Source organism: Nicotiana tabacum, chromosome 9 (genome assembly GCF_000715075.1).
Source record: "Nicotiana tabacum cultivar K326 chromosome 9, ASM71507v2, whole genome shotgun sequence".
Lineage (NCBI taxonomy): Eukaryota > Viridiplantae > Streptophyta > Magnoliopsida > Solanales > Solanaceae > Nicotiana > Nicotiana tabacum.
Genome location: NC_134088.1, coordinates 93,768,426 through 93,792,058, shown reverse-complemented (window position 1 = coordinate 93,792,058; position 23,633 = coordinate 93,768,426). Strand labels below are relative to the sequence as shown.

Below are 23,633 nucleotides of genomic sequence, written 5' to 3'. Positions count from 1 at the left end.
TGAGACAAGTTAAAGCCATTAAGCTCCAGAGACATGGTTTCTATGTGACCTTGGTATTCAAGCGTGCAGGCAATTTCAGAGCAAGATGCCATTTTAGAACAACTTCTAAGTGACTACGCAGTTGCCTACTAATTATAGGTTATAAGAGTTTAAACCTATAAGCATGATATCTAGGTGATTTATGCAGTAATTAGCAATGATAATTGCAGGAGAATATTCAGAACTGCTTAGTTAGATCCTATAGGCATGCTTTCTAATAGTGACAATGATACAATGTTGAAAGTTCAACATTAGCACTCAAAGGAAACGAACAAGAAAATCAATAATTAAGACTGATTTTAGATCCTACAGGCATGATTTCTATAGTCACAATTAAGGCTGATTTTAGATCCTATAGATATGATTTCTATAATCAATAATTATGACTGATTTTAGATCCTATAGGCATGATTTCTATAATCAATAATTAAGATCTATAGGCAGGATTTTTAAATTGCATATTAGGTAGCATGTAAATTAACAGAATCCTATAGTGCCTAATGAGTATGCTATAATGCACATTGAGACATTGGTCATTTAATTTCCTATAGGCACGGTTTCTAGCATGTGAAAGCAAAATATGTCAAACAAATTAAATACTTATAGGCAGGTTATCTAACTCATACAATAGCAGAACATATTTGAGCAGAGTAAACACCTATAGGCAGGTCATCTAACACACAGAATAGCAGAACATATTTGAGCAAAGTAAAACACCTATAGGCAGGATTTCTACCCATTTCAATGTAAGTATTAAGATAAACCCCCTTTTTTCCAATTTTACTAACACCCCAATTGTTATTACAATGTCATTACAGGCCCAATAAATGAAATAAATTACAGAATTATAGAATAGCTATAGTGGGCCTACAGCAGGCCCAAAATATACCCAGCCTAGCCAGGCCTTCGTTCTCATGTCCATACAGTTTCTCAACAACCCAGAACCAATCTCCATTTTACAAAGAACAAACCACATCCAGCAACCATAGTTTGAACAAAAGTTCCAAAAGTATAACCGTTTACACAAATCAACTGGTTTAATCTAGTGGGTAAGAAGAGGGGAAAAGTTTGAGCAATTAGGGAAAAGTGGCAGAGAAACCTAAACCCTATTGTGTCAGAGTTCCCAAGGGCTTCAAGAACCCAGGGCAGTACTCACACTAGGGAGGTTGACAGAGGAGACTTAGGGAAGGGCTTTGGCTTTCAGCCAGCCCCAGAATTAAACAAGAAACAACCCATAAAAAATAGTAATAGGGCAATAGGTTTTGAAAGCATTTGCTAGCTTGTAAGATAATCACATAATGAATTCCAAAGAAAACAAATTAACACACTGGACATGGTGGCTTATGACAAGGAACAAGGAGTCTGGGATGACAAGTTAACATGAACTAGTATTAGGCTATTACAACTGAATTAAGATTAAAGGGGTCAGATCATGCTAACCTAGGTTTAAATAGTATTACACAAACAAGATCATGTATCATGGCGGGTACTAAAACAAAGGAGATTAGTTTCAAAAGATCATATGTCATTAAGGGTATAGGTTGGACATAGCAGAAGTTAATAGGGTGATAACCATAGTCATAGGAGCATACAACATTCAGATTAAAGGTATATTAAATAAGTTAGGGCATACTAATAATACCAATTGGTCGTTAGAAGTTCAGAATTAGGCAGGGAACATGGCTCAAACCATATAGTCAAACATATCATTCCAGTCATCATGAATTAAACTAAGCATGCTTCATTGTGTCTAAATTAATTAGGCTAAGTGCAGAACATCATTAAGCTAATAAGCAGAATTAGGCAGAAAATAGTCAAAGAGATGCATTGGATTATGCAGTTTCAGAGAACATGCTTAATATAATAGAGTAAACATTGCAAAGGTTTAGAAACTAACCAATTATTATTCGATAAACAAGAAAAGATTGCAGTAAGGACCCAGAACCCTGAAGGTGTCAATTTCCAAGGGTTTCAAGAACCCAGACAGTGCTCACACCCAAGAGAGGTCAAAAGAGTAAAAATCCGGTGGCCTTAGCTTTCAGTCGGCCAAGAGCCAAACAGAATAGAATAGTGAACTAATATAGAGTAGAAAGCTTCAGTTTTTAGTGAGAAAATAGTGATTCCCAAAATTCCCCCCCACAAAAGGGAAGGGGGATCAGTTTATATAGCAGTAGAACAAGCACATAAATAAGGAAATATAAACAATCAGACCATAAAAGGAAAGAAACACATAAATTGATTAAAAATCAAATTAGGAGAGTAAACCAGTAAACCCTAATTTTAGGAAAAAGATAAATATTAACAGAATATTCAAAAATGAAGTAGCACAAGATGAATAGAGACACAAATAGTACTAAAATCAGAGAATCGAACTAATTTAAGAAAAATCTGAAAACCCTAATTTTAGGGTAAGACAAATATTGACAGAAATAAAAATGAAAACAGGCCATAGTAGAATATCGAGTGAATATGGACATAATGATACCTAAAATCAGAGGATTGAACCTATATTGCTTCGATTAAAAGAGATTTGAAAACCCTAATTTTTAGGGTAAGTAAGAATCAACAGAGATTCATACCCATAATAGAACAAGAATGAACATAGACGGAATAGCAGAAAGGTCAAGAAGTTGAACCGACTTTGGTTCGATTCTGATGAGATCCGCTTGCCATGTTTAGGCGAACGGTATAGAGAAGGATCCAGTACCAGGGAAGAGTAGTATATGGCAAGAAATGGCCGTATAATCCCATGTCTGGTGGGATTAGGAGAGATTTTAGGGGAGGCGGCGCTAGGGTTCTTAGGAGGGAGAAGGGAGGTGGGATTTGAGGGCGGCGGTCGGTAGGAAGTGATTAGGGTTAGGGGTTTGGGTGGTAATTAAAAGGGAGGGTGTAATGTGGGCCGTTGATCTCACGATTTAAAAGGGGTCTTGGATCGGGTGGTTAAACGGGTCGCGACCGGGTTTAAGAGAGTTGGGTTAATTTTGTTTGGACTGGGGTATTTGGGCCAGCGTATTAGGTACTTTGGGCCATTGTTTGGTCCGAAAATAGGTAAGGTTTGGGCCAGACTTTAAATACCCAATGTTTAATAAATAAATAATTTATAAAAGTAATTAATAAATATCAAAAATATCATTTGTGCACTAAAGTGATTAAAAATAACTACTTAACATTATAAAAATATAAAAAGTCATTTTATGCATAAATAATGTTATTATATATGCATGTGGGCTATTATTACAAAATGTGCAATTTAGCCTTAAAAATGCAAATGTAATTATAAGAAATGCACTGAAAAATATTTAAAACCTCATTATGGTATAAATGATAAGTTTAGATGATTAAATCATCATAAAATAATTTGGAGGATAATTATTGGATATTTATACAATAAAAATACAGAAATAAATTGGTTTAAAATCTTTAAAAATATAGAAAACTATGAAAAATACTTGTGTATGCTTATAAATCAAATTATGATGCATATGCACTATTTTGAATATATATATATATATATATATATATATATATATATATAGGAAAAGAGTTTTTATAATTACCATAGTGATAACTATTATTAGTTTGGCCTTTTGCTCGCCCATATTCATTGGCCAATCACTTGTCTTTATTTAGACTTATCATGCACTGCTATCACATTCACTTCAAGAGTGGAGCAAATCAAGTGGGACAAGCTTCATGCTTTTTCATGAAAAATACATTATTTTTCTTTAGTTATTATTATTATTATTATCAATATGGTGCATTAGGACTAAAACTCAATGCCTTACCCATATAAAGGCATGCCAGGCCATAATGCGTTGGAATTGGAATCCAACGTCTTTTCATCAACATAGTGCGTTGGGACTTGAACCCATCGTCTTACCCTTAATCTTTGGCATAATAGGCCAAAATTCACTAGGACTCGCACTCGAGCCTTTAAAATATTATTACTTCATAATTATAGGCATAAGCAAATTAACTTTCAAGAAGACATATATAACTATTTCAATCTTGAAACAGTTCCTATGCAACAAAAATGCTAGTTAGGATATATGCCATTTTTATTATTATTATTTTAAAAAAATGATACAATCACTTTTATATTTTAACAAATTAATTAGGGAAAATGTGCAGATAACCTATAACCACTTATATTTCAAAGACTATAAGAACTTTACCTAAAAAAATCCAATACGGAGGAATGAGCCTTATGTTTCCAGCAAAAATATTTAAGGCTTAATGCATAACCGTGACTATTATAAATTATAACTATAATGAGTTTATATTGAGTGTATATTCGAATGCCAAATTTACAAGATACCGTAAATTCGCCTACATATTTGATAATTTTACTTTCAATGAAATAAATCATGTGATGGTAAAAATATTATTACTAAATTACCTTAATAATTATCTAACATAATATGTAAACGGTCGGAACATATATATATACGTTGGAATATTATCTTTGTTCTATAAGAGATGTAGCAAATAAAGACATACCTTTTCAGTTCTTTATTTCACTAGATACAATTGAAAAAAATATTTTAACTAAACACTGCACATAAAGTTAATGCAAATATATGAAAGTATGAATGGGTTTAGATGGATGTAAAACTTATCTTTGTATTATCATCCAAAACATTTTTCATTGTAATTGATCTCATTGTCTGCTTATAATTTATATAGTTTTGACGTAGAAGATCATGAAATGAGCAATTCGTGCTGATAACGTGTTATAAAATAAAAACAATTTAGTAAAATATGAACAAGAAATGTTGTTATAAAATAAAAGTAATTTAGTAAAACATGAACAAGAAATGGAGATAGAGAGAAGGAAAAGATTTTCTTCTTCAATTGTGTGTATTTTCTTATCTATTACAAGACTTTTATATAGCCATAAAGTGAAGAAAAATATGTCATTGAATATGTCAATTAAGCATAGAAACCCATTTGCTTTATTATACTTGAAGAACTCAGGGGTTGTTGATTCCGCACCAAATTTATGCTCTCTCTCCCGTTGCAGGTGAGTCCATCCATTTTTCACTGCAAACCCTTTGTTTCTTTCTCTATCTTGATAAAAATGAGCTGTTTTACGTTTATTTTCGGTCTTGGTAGTTTAGTTTATTGTTGCTGATCAACATGTTGAGTTTCTGAACAATGAGGTTAGTAATTTATTTAAATTCTTTATAGTTTGAATTTCTAATATGTGGATGCTTCGCTGGTAAGGTTTCATTCCAGATGTCTTCTTGTTTTTAAAGTTAGCAGAAAGGGTTGAACTGTTTAATCCATATCTTCTTCTGTTGTTTCTTAGAAGCTTCACTTAGTCCTCAACTGCATACAATACAATGCCCTATAGATATATAGGTATGGTATTCTCAACATAATTTTCACTTGCCTTTCTTATTTTCCTCTTCTTTCTTGGATGAAACACCATCTTGACCAAACTGAAAGAAAAATAATAAGCAAGTCTCGATCATATTGACTGGACCTGTTTCTTTTTCCTGAAAGTGGAGTAATTGGTAAAATGCTAGGAGGTCGTGTACCTGAAAATGCCAATATCTTACCTCTCTGGACGATAATTTTTGCCTCATCGATCTGTGTCATCTTTAAAATAAAACTAAAGACAAAAATTGAAATACGCACATACATATCACGGTAGCACTTAAGTTGTTACTGTCCTTGACTAAAGTTCTCTCACAACAAAATATAGAACAATACATGACATTTTAGTCTATGGTTTAATTTGATAACGCCGATAAAAATTTGATTATTCGTCGTGTTGATAAAGTCAGAAAGCACCTGCTCAGAAGATCTTCTAACCTCAAAGGATTCTAGCAATGGAAGTTAATGTAGAGAAGGCACCTGAAAGGTACCTCTTTCTTTCTATCGTGTTTCTTCTTTTGAAATGGTGTTCTTATCCCTTCTTCCTACAGGATTCTAAGGGAGAAAAGGTTAGAAACTTTGGACTGAAGTGATGGGATATGCTTGTAGGTATGCAGTGGTTACGGGAGCAAACAAGGGAATTGGCTTTGAGATTGTCAAGCAGCTTGCAATTTCAGGAGTGACGGTGATCTTAACAGCGAGAAACGAGGAGAGGGGAATGGAAGCAATATCCTTGCTGAATAAACAAGGTTTTCCAACTATTGTTTTCCATCAGCTTGATGTTCAAGATGCTCAGAGCATTGAGTCCTTGGCAAAGTTCATACAAACACAATATGGGAGGCTTGATATTCTGGTAAGATTATGAACAGACCAATTTCTCATGATAGTGGCTTAGAGTTACTGGAGATAAATTTCCATCTAAGTACATTGTGTGAGATCAAAACTTTTTATGTTGGCATAAGATTCAAAGACTTTTGGCCCCCGGTCTTACGTCTAGTGGTAAGAGTACAGTGCATGATGTGCGGGTTTGGCGCACATCACGAGCTGGAACACTGCCGCAAACAAAAGCCTGATATTTAAATTGAGAACGGTAGAAGGCCATTGCCCATTATTTACCGAGTTTCAAACCATGTACCACTGGTCCTCGGAGATTTCTCGGTTATTAAAAAAAAAGAAGAGATAAGATGCAACGACTTATGTATATTACTTTTCATTCGATTCTTGAAGCAAATAGTGCAAAACACTGCTGATTTAATTTCTGCAGGTAAATAATGCTGGACGTGGTGGAGTTGTAGTTGATGAAGATGTCCTAAGGACCTTGAACATAGATCCTGTAGACTTGGTAAGATAATTTGCTCAAAGATTAGGTCTTATGTTATTATGGATTTCACATGGTAAAGCGATATGTGATTCAATCCCATATCTAACTGAAATATTGGTCCTTAACATTTGAGGTGGACGGAAGTCCCTTTGTTTTGTCTCTGGTCGTGCTCTGAACTAGTCTGGAGATATTCTTTTCTGTTGTAATCCATAGGGATGGGATAGAACAAAACCACATGAGGGTGATCCCATCCTTCCTTATCTCATCTTAGTCGCTACACAACCCCTAGCCTCTCTCCTGCTTTGTCGTTTTCACTAATCATGCACTTATGGTTAGAGCGGATGCAGTTTCATAGCACTAGGTTCATATGAACCCAATACTTCCGATGCAATGTATAAATTTATGTGTAAAATTCATTAAAATTGCAACTGATAGTAGCTCTGAACCCATAATTTTAAAAATATGATGGGTTTATTGCTAAAAACCTATAAGGATGAAACTATAGAGTTTAAAGTTTGGATCTTATGGTTATATTCAATTGAGTATTTTATAGATTGCTATAAATGGGATTTACCCGTAAACTTATTATTATAAATAGTTTGCAGGAAAAGCTGGCAATCTGTTTCAAGTTGTGACCAAACTAACCTATGAGAGTGCCAAATTATGCTTTGATACTAATTACTACGGTGTTAAGAATGTTACTGAAGCTCTTCTTCCGCTGCTACAAAATTCCCCTTTAGCAAGAATTGTTAATGTCTCCTCCCGTAGAGGTGCATTAAAGGTACGTTAGACCATCACTCTTATCATTTCTGGAAATATCGATGTGAATAAAGCATCTTTGTGAATTTCCTTTGCCCGAGCAAAGTTAGTAACCATATAGCCGAAGTCCGTGCCTATAAATTGCTTATCAGCACATTCACTGTTCCTGTGTGTGTATATGGTCACCACCCGTTAAGTGATCTAGTTTCCAGTACATGGTCACCACCCGTTATATTTAAAAGAAAAAAAGAAGAAGAAAAGATGCTGCAATGAAGGCAGTAACAACAATTACCCTTACAAAGTTGAATTCTATTATGATTGACTAATATAATGTGAATAATCGAGATTTTTCTCTTGATGATGGCTTATTAGGGATAGCATTAACTATAGCAAATCAAAGCAAAACGATGATTCAACTTTTACACCACAACAATATGGGTACATAATCTTTTAACATTTGAGACAGGAGTGAGTTGCTCTAGTGGTAAGCACCCTCCACTTCCAACCAAGTCCCCGAAGTAGGGGTAAGGTCTGCGTACACACTACCCTCCCCAGACCCCACTAGTGGGATTATACTGGGTTGTTGTTGTTGTTGTAATATTTTAACATTTGCTATATCTTATTGAGTTATTGTTCTCATGCAGCTAGTTCCAAATGAAGAGAGGAGAAAGGAGCTTGGAGATATTGAAAACCTGACAGAAGATAAAATTTATAAGATTCTGCAGAAATTTTTGGATGATTTGGAACAAGATGCTCTTGAAATGAACGGGTGGCAGATGATCGCACCAGCATATAGCATATCAAAAGCCACTCTTAATGCTTACACCAGACTTCTCGTTAGAAGGTATCCTAAAATGTGTATCAATTGTGTCCATCCTGGATTTGTCAATACGGATTTAACCTGGCACGCTGGGACCATGACTGTTGAAGAAGGAGCTGAAGGCCCTGTTATGCTAGCTCTTTTGCCAGATGGAGGGCCTAATGGTTGCTACTTTGATCGTACAACAATGGCCGAGTTTTAGATCCTGTCATGAAAAAAGGTTTTGTGAAGGACAACTATTTCTCAAGTATCTCTTGGTATTTAGTTGGATTTCCAGATTGGTGGCCTGCAATATTTACACAGTGCTGGGATGGTGTCTTGTGATTGTATTAGTAGTTAACATAATGAGGGAAGGAAAGAATAAAATTAGTCTGTTTATGTGTTCATATTACCACTCTTAACATCATCAACGTGCTGATTTAATTGTCGCAATTTAACGTTTGTACAATGAACTAGGCTTTCTACATCTACGATTCTTCTGTATTTGTTATGATGTTATTGCTGTTTCTATTCTGTAGCTTTATTAATCCAACATCATTTTTCAATGCTTAAGGTTGACTCCAACCTTATAACAACCCATTGTTTTCATTAACATGGATACTGATCATCTGAACAAATGGAGATTATGAGCATGATCTCAAATCACTTCATACATTGAAAAGCATAATGAAGAGATGGCTCTCTAAAAATTGTCATAGCATCAACGGTTCAAGTACCAAAATGGTCATTAACAATTGAACTGATTATAAGCTGAAGTGTAATCCTGAAACTTTGTCCTGCGCTAAGGCCAACACAGGACTCAATTTGTAGCTGTGCCATTTCAGTGTCACCGTATGCAGTAGTTCCATTTATGTCGTTATGCACTACTGACAAGAGAGGAGAGAAATCAAATCACATAATAATTTACTGTAAATAGACAAGGGATTCTCGTGTGTCTGAGAAACTTTTCAAAATTGGATGTGCTTGGCTGACACCGATTTCAATCTCCAATCTGGAAGCAGACGGTCAAGAATAGTCCGTATTTCCTCTTTGAAGATCAGATGTTAAATTAAGCGACACAAATCTGAGTCTTCAATGTCCACGGTGTACAACACTCGGTTGAGGGAATAAATCCTGAATGTCAAGGATATCAGCTAGGACACCAGCTGCTGTGGTATCATTTCCTGCTCCAGCACCTTGGATAACCAGTGGTTGTTTCTCGTAACAACGGCTGTATATCTCCAGCTGCAGAGAAATGAATACAGATTATCAATCTTCATAGGCATTCTTCAACAAAAGCAGTCACTGATCTATTGTTCGTATAACCTCCCATGTTTAAGGGATGCAACTTAAAATTTAAGTAGAATCTAAGACCTTAAACTGCACAAAGTTTTGCAAGGTGACACCAGATGATGCGTAATGACAAATATAGGCTTCGGCCTGAGAACAGATACTAATAGTTGTTCAAAGAGAGACTCAGCATGCTGCGACACCCATGTCAACTGTCAATGGGCCTCATGAGTCATGGCTAAGGTTGTAAGACATGCACAAGATGTCTGCATCTTTTTAAGAGATGATAAATAAGCTTTCTTTAAATTCACAGCATGATGGTATTTGTATGCCTATTAGCAGTTTTTGCCCAAACGTGAAAAGTCAAAATTGCATAATCCAATAGTGATCGTGATTTAGGTAGGGAAACACCTCAAAATCACTCTCGAGACAGTCTGAGACTCTAGACCTCGCAAATGTCCCAAACAGGGCCTTAGACAATAAAAAAAATGTTTTGCCTTGATACTATAACGAACATCGCAAAACAATTTTTCGAACAGAGAATAGAAGTGAGGGACCAGAGAAACAGCAAAAAGGGAGGTGAAAGTGCAAAATGCTTACCACATTATCACTTCCCCTTAATCTTCCCAAAGCAGAATCTTTTGGGACTTCTTGGATGCCAACTTCACATCTGAAAGTGAGAGACGTTAGTCATGTACTCAAAAGTTCTTTCAATAATTATTTTTTCCCAAGCAGCAGACGCTTTCTTATTCACTGTTTGTTTTAAGTGGAGCTGTTTGTAGCAGTTGATTTAGCTAGAACAAATCATTATAGTTCGAAAGTAGTTTTTTTTTTTTGAAAAAGAGGTCAAACACTCAATAACCAATAAAGAGAAATATCTACTATTTCTTTTTCAGTCAACAAGTAAATAGATACTTCTTAATATAGCCTTGTGCTAGAGAACAAAAGAAATGAAATCTCAAACGTTATGAAGTTAGACCAAACCCCTCCACGGAGAAGACAAGAGGAACTGAACTACTGAAGCTTGAAGGCATATGCTTTTAGCCTAGAAACAAAACCAAACACATAATCTACCACTATGGAGAGAATATATTCAAACGAGGACGATCATTTTGCATCCAAATGAAGCCATCATATCATATGAACGGGTTACTGTATTACATCCAAATACATCCATACAAATACCTTAAGGTAGAATGAGGCAAATAGTTTTTTGCTTCCCATTTTTCAATTGCCGTTATACTGAATACAAGAGTTTATAACGATTTTGCCAACATAAGTCTCGAGAAAATTATGATTAAAGCTTTTTTTGATAGGTAAAGTCTTTTACTAAACTGCTGCATAGATGGCACAGAAATAGTACAAGAACAAGATAACAACACTCCCACCAATCCTACAACATGTTACCACCTAAGAGATGCAAGAAGTTCAGATATTGATCCATCCTATCTAGAGTACTATTATGACACCCATCTCCCCTCCCCAAATACATGAATAGAAAAACTAATAAATGAAATTATTTCTGGAACTAACGTTTAAAAATATATCAATGTTGCCCCATCTATGCAATTTCAGATTTGTACTTCTAACACTTTCTTTAATTGGTTGCGCACGGTGTCACAACTCCTTTTTTGTGGAAAGGAGTTTTTCCACTTTAAGTGACATTATTGAATAGGGATTATTTATTTAATTTATAGAGTCGCCACTTGAAATAATTATTTAAGGTGATCCAAGTCACCGGTTTATTTTAAATCCCAATTCAAGGAAATTTGACTCTGTTTAAGTCTGCGAAACACAGAAGACCGAGTAAGGAATTCTGTTAACCCGGAAGGTGTGAGGCACTCCCGGATTCCGTGGTTTTAGCACGGTCGCTCTACAATTTACAATCGGCTTAATTATCGGATTATTACGTATTTTAAACCTATGTGCATTTTCATCTTTTATCGCTTTTAAATTATTTTGTTATGGAATTATCTTTGAAACGAATCACGTGTGTATCCGTTTTGTTCGGGTGTCAAAATCATGTCACGCGTACGTGTACACAATTAATAACACTTAATTATTTATTGAGATTGTTTGGCCAAAGTTGCGCGAACGCGTACCTTGATTTATTTTTGGGATCATAATTATGTCATACGAACGGATACATAATCATGATAATGGATTAAAAGAGCGCTTAAAGAATTCTACGCATATTCATAAGTTAATTATTTTCTAAGATTTGGGATTATCATAGAGGTCACTGATCATGGATGAATCTTGGGGATGGATGTTTGTGTTAAAAGAGAGGCAAGCTCATAAATCAATTTCAGCTAGGACAGGTCTGGGGTGAACGGAATCGTTCATTTAAACTGAAGGCCAACATACATTAGTGCGAAGGAAGCAACAATTGGTAAGTCAATTTCAAACAGCTTATCTAGATAATTAACAATGCTCGCATTATGTATTTGGGAAAAAAACACTAGGTGAATTAATTACATGCTTCCTATTACTTTATTTGGCTAAAAGCGATTTAGTGACCGAATCATAATTTTACAGGATGAATTTGGTCAAAACTTTCACGTTAAAACCTTCAGCAGGTCTGGGTTTAGGTTCGATTTGGGCTAGGGAAAGTGAAACCCAAAGAGTTAGGCCCTTCTGAAAGTGGCAGGCCTTTACGCACATGAGGTTACAAGCTTCTAAATGGGCCTGCAATTGAGCCCAGATACGTATAGTCCAGAGTACATCTGACTCTAAACCAAAAACAGTTTCGCCTGGACTGATCACATGGCCCGGTAATTTCTGGATTTGAGATTCACCAAATTACGAATCCAATTTCGATTTTCAACAAGGTTCTACATACAGCATGATAAAAATGGAAATACTTACGTACCGTTTCAAAATTAATACATGATAATTAAATTTGAAATCCCAGTGTTGATTTATTACATAAAATTAATTTGAATCTCTAACATTAACTACTACTCGGATTTACGTACAACCTTCCTACATCATTACCAAATGAGGACAAACGGAAACTGTTCTCAAGCATTAACACATGATTGTTTCAAATTCGGAATTACATGGCTAAATGGATACATCAAATAATGATTTTGAAACCTCCAGAAATAGCTGCTTCAATTACACCTGACAGACAACTATACATACTGAACATACAATCACTGCAGCTTCATGACTAGCCATTAAATTATTCTGTAGTGAACATGATCTTATTAATTCATTCATAATCACAGGACATAAGTCATCGAGGCAGTTTAAGGCAAATTAGAAGAGTGGTTTTAGACTTACACGTACAGAACTCAGGCTAAACAGGATTCATTCCACACATTTAAAGAGAATTTAAGCAATTAGTCATAGAGATCGAAAATGAGTACAAAAGATTTTGTGTGTACCTAAACCTGGAAACAAGCTTGAAATAGCCAAATAAAGGCAAAAGAATTGAAGGATGAAGCTCAGCAGATCCAGAAACAGCAAAATCAAAAAAATCAGCACTTCTACAGCTCAATCACCTTTAAAATCCCAGAAATATTGAGCAGACGAACTTCCTATTTGATGTATTCCCATGTAACGGCTATTAATGAATAAAAAGTGCTGGTCTGCTTTGTTAAATATTCCTTATGTATACGAATTAATAATCCCCGAGGGAATCCGGATCTTGAGTGAACCTCAAAGCCATGCCAGCCTGGAGTTAATTCTTTCTACTGAAATCTGAAACAGCTTCCTAATCTCCTTTCCTACTCTGTTTTTCCTTTGTTTGTTTTTTTTAAAAGTTTGTTTGTATTTTTCAGATCTGAGATTCAAATTTTGAATTCAGAACTTGTTTTTAGCTCTATTTGAGTGTGAGACGCGCGTGTGTGAATGTGTGAGTGAGGTGAGAATGAATGTTAGTGAATGAGTGAGTGTGAATGAATGCAAAGAGTGAAGGAGTGTCCTTTTATAACAACTTTCAGGGGCTGCTCCTCAGATTCTCTTTTTCTTTTTTCAGTGTGGGATTACATTCCTCCTATCTGCCTTTCTCTCTTTCAGGAAAGCTTTCAAGTGCAAAACTTTCTACACCTAATTCCTAGCCCCATTTCAAGAAAGGAACGTCCATAACAGGTTCTGAAGAAATTTGGATTCGATCATTTGAAACGGAGACGTTTTGGGATTCAGCCAGCTCGTCGCAATCCATCACCGCCGGCCAGATTTCCGTTAACTTCAAGGGCTGCAATCCAGGTTCTATTTTTCCTCTCTTGTCTTGATATTTCAATAGTTTGATATTTTAGTGTAATTGTATCTCCTTGCCTGCCTATTTTGTTCTTGAATATTTAGTTAGTATTTGCCCTAGCATTGTAAAATTAATTGCATTAGTGATAGCTTTGCCTACTTGTTTATATTATTATCTACCTGTTTACATCTTTATTTTGAATCTTTATTTCATATATCGCCTAGTAGTTCTGCTCTATTTTTGCACATTTTCTTTTTGACCTTTAGTTGTAGATTTATAGTCCCCTTTAGCTCTTTTATTATATTTCTTCACCTATTTTTCTGTCCTTAAGTTGTAGATTATAGTTTCCTTTAATTCCTTTAGTTTATTTCTTCACCTGTTTTTCTGACCTTTAGTTGTAGATTATAGTTCCCGTTAGTTCCTTTATTTTATTTCACCTGTTTTGCGACATTTAGTGGTAGATTATATTTCGGTAATTCATTTTATTTTTGTCGCTTATTTTCAGGATAGTGCTTGCGTAGTGACTCCTACATTATAGTGGTTTTGGTGAACGATGGTAGGGTAAGGTCTTGTCCTCGGGGGGTGTCAGCGCGGGGGAGGGAGTAAGGGGGTAAGAGGGCTAAGGGAGCTACTAGGCTGAGAGTGGGGTCTTGGAACATAGGAACTTTGACTGGAAAATCTGTAGAGTTAGCGAAGATTCTCGAGAAAAGGAAAATTAATATAGCTTGTGTACAGAAGACTAGGTGGGTAGGAGATAAGGCGCGGGATGTGGACAGGTTCAAACTATGGTATTCTGGGAGGCTGGGGGCAGGAACGGGGTAGGTATCTTGGTTGATAAGGACCCCCGGGAACTAGTGGTGGAGGTTAGGAGGGTGAATGACAGGCTGATGACTATTAAGCTAGTTGTTGGAGGTTTTACTTTGAACATATTCAGTGCGTACACACCCCAAGCAGGCTTGGATGAGGAAGTCAAGAGGCGTTTCTGGGAGGATTTGGATGAGATGGTGCGTAGTACCCCGCACACCGAGAAGCTTTTCATAGAAGGAGATTTCAACGGCCACATTGGAGCGACGTCTGGGGGTATGATGATGTGCATGGTGGCTTTGGTTTTGGAAAAAGAAACGGAGGAGGAACGTCTCTGCTGGACTTTGCTAGAGCATTTGATTTGGTGATAGCAAACTCGAGTTTCCCGAAGAAGAGGGAGCACTTGGTCACCTTTCGGAGTTCGGTGGCCAAGACTCAAATTGATTATTTACTCTGCAGGAAGTCCGATAGAGGTCTTTGCACAGATTGCAAGGCCATCCCTAGTGAGAACCCCTCGACCCTTCATAGGCTCATGGTCATGGACCTTCATCACGAGGTAGAGGGCGATGTATAGCCAACATAGGATCAAGTGGGGAGCCTTGGCGGAAGCTAAAGCACAGGAGTTGTAGGTCAAGCTGTTGACTATGGGGGCTTGGAGGAGTAGTGGGGATGCAAGCGCTATGTGGACCACGATTGCGCAGTGCATTAGGGAAGCCGCGAGAGATGTATTATGGGTCTCAAAGGGTTACTCTGGTGATCACAAGGGAGACTAGCGGTGGAATGGAGAGGTGCAAGGAAAAGTGAAAACCAAGAAAGCAGTGTATCTGAAGCTAGTGGAAAGTGTAGACGAGGAGAAGAGGGCGAATAAGGAGCATTATAAGTTGGCTAAGAAAGAGGCAAAGCTAGTAGTTACGGCGGCCAAGACTGCAACTTTTAGTCGTTTTCATGAGGAACTCGAGGGCCGAGGTGGGGATAAGAGGTTGTTCAGGTTAGCCAAGGCGCGAGAAAGGAAGGCGCGTGACTTAGACCAAGTGAAGTGCATCAAGGACGAGAATGTAGAGTTTTGTTGGATGAGGGGCTTATCCGTCGGAGATGGCAGACCTACTTCCATAGTCTCTTGAACGAGAAGGGGGACAAGAGCATTGTACTGGGTGATTTGGAACTCTCCGGGAATCGTTGTGACTTTGGGTATTGTAGGCAGATTAGAGTTGATGAGGTTGATGGGGGCTATGCGTAAGATGAGCAGAGGCAAAGAGACCGGGCCGGAGAAATCTCGGTGGAGTTTTGGAAGAGTGCGGGCAAGGCAGGCTTGGAGTGGCTCACTAGATTATTTCATGTCATTTTTAGAACGAATAAGATGCCCGAAGAGTGGAGGGGGAGCACGATAGTTCCTGTATACAAGAACAAGGGTGATATCCAAAATTGCAATAACTATCGGGGTATCAAGCTGCTTAGTCATACTATGAAAGTCTGGGAGAGAGTGGTAGAGCTAAGGATGAGGAGGAGTATGTCTATTTCCGAGAATCGGTTTGGGTTTATGCCGGGACGTTCGACAACAGAAGCCATCCACCTTGTTAGGATATTGATAGAGAAGTATAGGGAGAGAAAGAAGGACTTGCATATGGTGTTCATCGACATAGAAAAGGCGTACGATAAAGTTTCGAGGAAGGTTTTGTGGAGATGTTTGGAGGCTAGAGGTGTACATGTTGCCTACGTTAGGTTGATTAAGGACATGTATGATGGAGCAAAGACCCGAGTGAGGACAGTGGGTGGGGACTCAGACCATTTTCAGGTTATGATGGGGTTGCATCAGGGGTCGGCACTCAGCCCTTTTTTGTTTGCTCTAGCGATGGACGAACTGACGCGCCACATCCAAAGGGAGGTGTCGTGGTGCATGCTATTTGCAGATGATATTGTATTGATTAACGAGACACGAGACGGTGTGAACGCGCAATTAGAGGTATGGAGGCAAACCCTGGAGTCTAAAGGATTCAAGTTGAGCAAGACCAAGACAAAATACTTTGAGTGTAAGTTCAGTGGCAAGACTCAAGAAGGGGAAGGGGAGGTGAGGTAAGGTGAGGCTGGACTCGCAGGTCATCCCTAGAAGAGGAAGTTTTAAGTACCTTGGGTCTATTATTCAGGGGATGGGGAGAATGATAAAGATGTCACACATCGTATTGGGGCGGGATGGATGAAATGGAGACTCGCTTCCGGTGTTTTGTGTGACAAGAAGGTGCCACCGAAACTTAAAGGTAAGTTATATAGAGTGGTGGTCAGGCCAACGATGTTGTATGGGACTGAGTGTTGGCCAGTCAAGATCGCTCATGTCCAGAAGATGAAGGTAGCAGAGATAAGTATGTTGATATGGATGTGCGGGCACACCAGGTTAGATAGGATCAGAAATGAGGTTATTCGCGACAAGGTCGGTGTGGCCCCTATTGAGGACAAGATGGGGGAAACGCGGTTTCGGTGGTTTGGTCATGTGAGGAGGAAGAAAACAGACGCCCCGGTAAGGAGGTGTAAGAGGTTGACACTGGAGGGCCTATGGAGAGGTAGAGGTAGGCCAAAGAAGAGGTGGGGAGAGGTGATTAGGCAAAACATGGCGCAGCTTCAGCTGACCGAAGACATAACCCTTGATAAGAAGGTATGGAGGTCGAGGATTAGGGTAGTAGAGTAGGTAGTCTAGAGTGTTCATAACAGTAGTATTGGCACGCAGTCTCGCTTTCTATCGGTAGTAGGTTTTTATGACTAACCGTTGTTTCCTTTCATTATTGATCACCTTACTATCTTGTTGTTTTTATTCTGCTTTTATATGGCTTTTTGGTACTGTCCCTTCTTGTCTATATTTTCATTAATGTGGTGCTTATGCTTTCCTGAGCCGAGGGTCTATTGGAAACAACCTCTCTATCCTCACAAGGTAGGGGTAAGGTCTGCGTACACACTACCCTCCCCAAACCCCACGGTGTGGGATAATACTGGGTATGTTGTTGTTATAGTGTGGGATTACATTGGGTTTGTTGTTGTTAATTCTGTTTTTACTCAATAGCCCCTAATACCCTACCCATCGTACTCTTCTCTTTGCCAAACAGTCCTTTCTATTCCCTTCTAGAAGGCTCAAGTTAGTTAACAAGAAAATATTCCCTAAAGTTAATTTTAAAAACTACCCTTTACTGTCCCGATATTTACAACTATTGATAGTGCTTTGTAGGTTAGGAGGTAGTTGAGCATTTTTTTACTTTGTATAGGTGTGAGGCTAGTCTGATAGGGTTTTGTCTTAGACTGCTAGTGGTTCATGTTGTGTTCACACTATTCTACAGTTTTTCTTTGTGCCGAACCTTATCTACTGATTATTGTTAGTGCTTTGCATCTATTCTTTGGTTCTTATGTTGCTGTCATTATTTCTATTATTGTTTGTTGAGAGTACTGATATATTATTTCTCTTGTCGTCTTCTTTCTTGAACCGAGGGTCTACCGGAAACCACCTCTCTACTCCCTCGGGGTAGGGGTAAGGTCTGCGTACACTCTACCCTCCCCAGACTCCACTTGTGGAATTTCACTATGTTGTTGGTGTTGTTGTTGTTGATCCCTCATCTTCTTTTATTTCTGTTATTTAAATCTGCCAAACAAACACCCGACTGGGCCTCGGCTAAATGACCCTGGCCATATGGTCCATGACAATGTAGGCCTGACTTCAAAGAAACCCATACGAGAAACAAAACCGAAAAATGCAGCAATCTGTATCCTAATCTCAATTAAGGGATTCAACAAAATGCAATCAAAACTAACTAAACATACTTTCAATTAAACTAAACAAATCTGTTAATTACCCTAATTTATCATGCAATCAACTGTCAATCTAGTTGTGCAAACAGAATTGCTATCATATAAACGACACAAATTGAAACCCCATTGACAATCAAACAGTAAACTGAACAACTAAAAAAAGCGAGATTAAGAAAAGCATAAAAGGATTACCCATCAAGGCTCGTACTTCCAGCCATGAGATGATCAATTTCGAGGAAAAGGAACGAAGCACCATGGGTCTGTGACTTCAAATCACCAGAGATTTTTGACCTGTGAGTATTTATTTAGACTTTTAGTCCGATAAACACTTCATAGGTCAAAAATTCATGGAGAATTGAAGGTTTGAACAGAAAAGGAAGGAGGTGATAAGTTCTAGAGATTTCTCGCCGGTGGTTGAAGTTTAAACCGAATTTCGACGATCATGAAATAAAACCAAACCACCATCAATCGATAGCTCTCACTGAGAGTGATCGATTGATGTTGGTTTCGACCTAAAACAAACCGAAATTTGGGAAAAAACGAAAAGGGGCAGGTTAGGTTTTTTTGAATGTCTAGATCTACAATTCGTGGAGTTCTAGTAGGATTTGAAGGACGAGGCTAGGGGATTTGAAAAAAAGGAGGGGATGGGGCTTGTTTGGTGATGATTTTGGGTTGTTTGGAGACTGTTCGCCGCCGTGAGGTGATTTCCGGCGGGTGGTCGACGTTAGAGATGCCAAGTAGGCTGACAAAAGTCTTTTGGGGGGGGGGGGAGGGGGGGTAGGGGCGGTTCGGACAGTTTTAAGGGAAGTGTTTGGCTAGTTTTCAGCCATTCGGAGGTTGCTAAATGGAGGGTGGGGATTGACTGGGGTCAGACGGTGTCGTTTGTTTTAATGAGGGAATGGACCGGGTGTAACTATGGACTGGGCGGGTATTGAAGTCAATTGGGCCGCTCTAAATGTTCAGCCCAGTTGGATTATAGAGCAGGCAGCCCCCTTTTGTTTTTCTTCCTCCCTTATTGTTTCCAATTAGCTAAATTCCTATTTAAGACCAAACTTTGGCAAAAATAGCCTGCCCATGTTCACTAATTAAACTATGAATTAAAAATAAACTTAGTTGACTAATTAAACTCGTACATACAAAGGAAAATGACCAATGCGTTATTTTGTATTTTAATACGTGATTAAATCTTTAAAATGCAATTAAAATCTAAAAGATGCAATGAAATAAAGAAAAAAATATTTTTAATGATTTTCATGATTTAAAATGATACTAAATATGTACAAAACACAAATAAACACAAAACAAATCAAATCAAATATAGAGAAATTCCTAAAACTCTATGAAATGATTAAAAGCTACTTTGGAATATTTTTAGGAGTAATTTGCATTAGGGAAAAAATTACATGCTCACACACAGGAGAGGTGAACAGCTGACCAGATGACAAGGGCATAGTGAAATTATTAGTAGGACTCCACTAACATAAAACAGATTAACAAATACAATTGATTTGGGGATAGTATCTCTCAAACTTATATGTCAAAGCAGGTGTAGTTATCTTTTATTTTATTTTATTTCTTGATAATGGTGGTGTACGAGCCAGTTGCGCACACTTGACTATTTTATACCTGCTACCTCTCACTTGCACAGATACCGAGTAAATCTACCACTAAGGCAGATGGACAAAATTTTTTGTCTCTGCTGGGGTTTGAACCCTTATCTTCAAGGTTTACCCCCACTTCATTGACCGTTGGCCCATACCCTAGGGTATAGTTGTCTTAGTTTTTAAAGCATTTGTTAGAGGAGTTGATATTATTTTCTAAGATAAATTTGTCCTAAACAATAGTCTTCATTGCTCAACAGTACCTTTACTGGATTCCTTATCTACTTTCCAAAATTGTGGCAGAGAAATTCAGTCAAGCTCTTCTGAAGTCATGGAGAAAACTTGCCATAACACTCCCATCAGTGAGCAAGCTTTTGTTTAGGCTACTAGAGGCGTGGTGACTTGCAGTTGTGATTAGGATAAAGGATCAAGTTGTCCTTATTTGATGAGCAAACTAGAAACGAATATAAGGAATTACCTTGTATCATCAATCAAGCAGACATAACGCAGAACATTCCCGTTTGCAGAAGCTTGTTTAATCCTATCTTCAATATTCTTATCAAGTAAGGGAAGACCATTAGCTAGAAAGTCTTCCAGAGGCATCACATCTGGTCCCATTTCTTCAGGATACAAGCTTTCAATCTGAAAAGGACTTCACAATTGTATCAAGGTTACTGAAGCTAATTAAACTAGTTACAAAATTAAGAAGCATAGTGACACGTGTCCTAACCTTCATATCATCTAAGTTAATACGCCGCCCAAGGAGTCGAGCAAGAATTAGAGCCTATCGTGAAGACATCGAAACAAAATCTTGTTATGAGGGATGTTCAACTTCTCAAAATTTCCAAAAACCAAGTATAACTAGGCAAATAAGCATGCAAGTACAGCACTGAGGAACCAAGTAGTAACTAGATCAAGTTGGATAAGATATGTTTTCCATCACAGTCTGCACAAATGATTATTGCTAAATCACTACTATTGTGTTCCCCTAAGACATCATCATTCCAAGTATCAAATAAGGAAAGAGTATAACAAAGTATTTGATGAGATACATCTTCAACACTCTCTTGAACAGAGAATTGAGTGGTCTTAATTGCTCCATATGGGTTAAATGAAGGCTTTCCAAGGGCTTCCACCCTTGGAAGCTCAGACTTTTTTCACATAATGATGATATCATAGCCAACCTTTGGTAAGCTTATTCTCGCAGTAATAAGTCCACATTAAAGTTCACGTGTGAACTTCAAAATCTGGTTACACGGCAAGAGAGTGTTGAGTTATATAGTTTTCCTGTATGGGTTGTGTAAAGAGTTACACAGTGGTTTATAAAGGTTTAGGCTATTTCACCCATTCCTTTAGGGGTCGTTTCGTAGGGGAACAAGTTATCCCGGGATTATAATGATGATTATAATATGGGGATTAAATAATGATGGGATTATTTGGCAAATATATTTTTATTGGAAAATATTTTATTCATAGGACTAAAAATGGGATATACGGGGTATCATATAAACATGTATTTGGTGTATACCTGATAAGTTGGGCTAAACTTTTATTTTCAATTTTAACCTTAGATTGTTTAAAAAACTTTGGGAGAAGAGCCTTGGAGAATGGCATCTTTGTCATTTTCGTGTTTATCTAGGGATTAATTAGTCTCGGGATTATTATACCACCCTCAATGAGGGCTAGAATAATACTCAGTTGTGGGATTAATTAACCCCGGGATTGCTAATCCCGGATTCTTAGATTCAACCAGACGCAGGATAAAATAGTCCTGCATTTAATCCCGGGATTATTAATCCCTTATCCCACATACCAAATGACCCCTTAAGGTTTTAGGTGTACTGGGAAATTCTTTCACATTTACCTTTTGAAGATCAAACTTTAAGTTATAATGCAAGATACATAAAGTGAATGCATGCATATTACCATGGATCCATTCTGCTACCTTCCTTTATTCATAAATGGATAATACTCAGCACAAGAATATCACAGAAGTTAAATAGTTTCTAAACACTTCCGACAGTAAAGCATATAGCAGACTGTAAGACTGCAGGTATGTCCAGATAAACAAGAAAGATGATGCTTTAATCAGCAAAAATATTTGGCAATACAAATGGATTGAGGTCCCACTGTTTGTTTAATCAGAAAAAAGATGTTTCCTAACCTTTCTTGCTACATCCATGCCGCCAAGATCATCCCGAGGATCTGAAGAAAGTGTAAAATACATAAGAATGCCTTCATACTTCAACGGTTCTTATAAGAATTGAGATGGAAGTCTAGCATTTTTTTTTCCCACTTTTTTCCCAAATGCCATTTGGCACGGCCATATTGTTCCTGTATAATCACTGCTCAAAAGAACACTACATCTTGAGGATCGATTGAACATTGATGTATTTCTTTGCCAGAAAAGGCACCAGAATTTCCTTAGAAGTTTTCGAATGGCTCCACCAATCTTATACAGAAATATGTCTTCAACAATGTATTAGAACATTGATGTTATCTCTTTCTCAGACAAAGCACTAGAATCTCCTTAAAAGTTTACTTGCTAACGACATCTCATGTACTTACAATCTACCAGTCTCCATCAGATGGTGTAAGTTCTTCCCGGAACTTGAAAGTAAATATTTGGATTTGCATCACCTCGGAAGCATGAGGGACTTTAGTAAATTATCCATTCATTATGGATTAGATGGACTAGAATGAGAAGACAAGTCCTCTAAAGGATTTCAAATTGATAAAGGAACAAGTTTGTAACTAGAAATATTTTAACTGCCAACTTTGACCCTATATTAGTATTATTTCCTCAGTGCATAAATATAAACATTCAAATCCAGAATCCTAACTAAAGACACAATGTTTTCAAAAACAAAAAGTGCAGAAAAGGCGATAAGCCTTGTTGAGGCTTAAAGTGCAAATCACACTTAAAGTGTGGGCTTTAGTAAAAAAATAAGTGCAATATGAAAAACAATTATACCTATATACACACACGCATATCACACAATGTTAGAGATCATAATAGACACATAAATAGTATACATATATTTAGTAATGATGAAGTGAAAGTCCATAAAATCATCAATTTAATAAGAAAAGATAAAACCATTCTACTTTTAATCAGTAAGACTATCATATTCATCTACGTCATCTTTCTCAATTAGGTGATTCATTGATATTACTAGAATTATAACCTTCAATTTCTTTTCCTCTGACTCGTCAGAATCAGTCTCATCTTTTACGCCAACACATAGAGCTGGAGAGACAGATATGACGGATTGTATGTGCTCAACATTCTCGAGAAGACAGATATGATGGATTGTAAAACTATTGATATTCTTTTTTTAATAAGAAAAACTGTTGATACTTCTATGAATTTAAATGTTAAGCTTCTACCAAGTTAGGAGGAGCCTCTTAGTGTCTCCTAGTGATCTCGAGAAATATAAGTGGTTCATTAACAAGTTACAGTATATGAGAGTGCTAGACCTGATATTGCCTTTCCATTCATATTTCCACTAGTTATTGTCAATCGGCTTTTTATTCGCCATGTCATATTCACTAGGATGCAACAATCTGTATCCTTCGGTATATAAAATCCGCTCTATGGAAAGGATCCCTCAGTGAAGATCAAAGACAATCTACTATTGCTATATA

General features: G+C 37.3%; 2 protein-coding genes across 9 annotated transcripts in view; one reads left to right on the top strand and one right to left on the bottom strand.

Moving 5' to 3' along the window:
- Positions 1-4,962: 4,962 nt before the first annotated feature.
- On the top strand, positions 4,963-8,753 carry LOC107759802 (short-chain dehydrogenase/reductase 1-like). 7 transcript variants are annotated; one of them, XM_075221867.1, is made up of 7 exons: positions 5,073-5,201; positions 5,351-5,403; positions 5,828-5,908; positions 6,031-6,274; positions 6,686-6,763; positions 7,341-7,523; positions 8,146-8,753. In XM_075221867.1, the coding sequence occupies exons 3-7, from the start codon at positions 5,877-5,879 to the stop codon at positions 8,521-8,523; spliced, it is 915 nt and encodes a 304-aa protein (XP_075077968.1). In that variant the 5' UTR covers positions 5,073-5,201; positions 5,351-5,403; positions 5,828-5,876; the 3' UTR covers positions 8,524-8,753. The 7 variants fall into 7 exon arrangements, with proteins under 7 accessions (XP_075077967.1, XP_075077970.1, XP_016433304.1 ...); XM_075221866.1 differs by lacking the exons at positions 5,073-5,201; positions 5,351-5,403 and adding an exon at positions 4,963-5,062; XM_075221869.1 differs by lacking the exons at positions 5,073-5,201; positions 5,351-5,403 and adding an exon at positions 4,968-5,062 and having other exon boundaries at positions 5,832-5,908.
- Positions 8,754-8,996: 243 nt separating this feature from the next.
- Positions 8,997-23,633, bottom strand: part of LOC107759801 (uncharacterized) — a 28,359-nt gene continuing 13,722 nt past the window's right edge. For both annotated transcript variants that reach the window (XM_016577813.2, XM_016577812.2), the window contains 5 exons: positions 22,150-22,190; positions 20,716-20,769; positions 20,464-20,627; positions 10,191-10,260; positions 8,997-9,545 (listed from right to left, as the gene is read on the bottom strand). In XM_016577813.2, coding sequence (XP_016433299.1) covers positions 9,393-9,545; positions 10,191-10,260; positions 20,464-20,627; positions 20,716-20,769; positions 22,150-22,190 — 482 coding nt within the window. In that variant the 3' untranslated portion in view covers positions 8,997-9,392. The remainder of the gene's footprint in view (positions 9,546-10,190; positions 10,261-20,463; positions 20,628-20,715; positions 20,770-22,149; positions 22,191-23,633) is intronic.

Excerpts from the sequence above, each read along its gene's own strand:
- LOC107759802 (XM_075221866.1), top strand. The coding sequence starts at position 5,877 with ATGGAAGTTAATGTAGAGAAGGCACCTGAAAG. Across the intron at positions 5,909-6,030 it reads GTAGAGAAGGCACCTGAAAG|GTATGCAGTGGTTACGGGAG; the intron begins GTACCTCTTTCT and ends ATATGCTTGTAG. Across the intron at positions 6,275-6,685 it reads ATGGGAGGCTTGATATTCTG|GTAAATAATGCTGGACGTGG; the intron begins GTAAGATTATGA and ends TAATTTCTGCAG.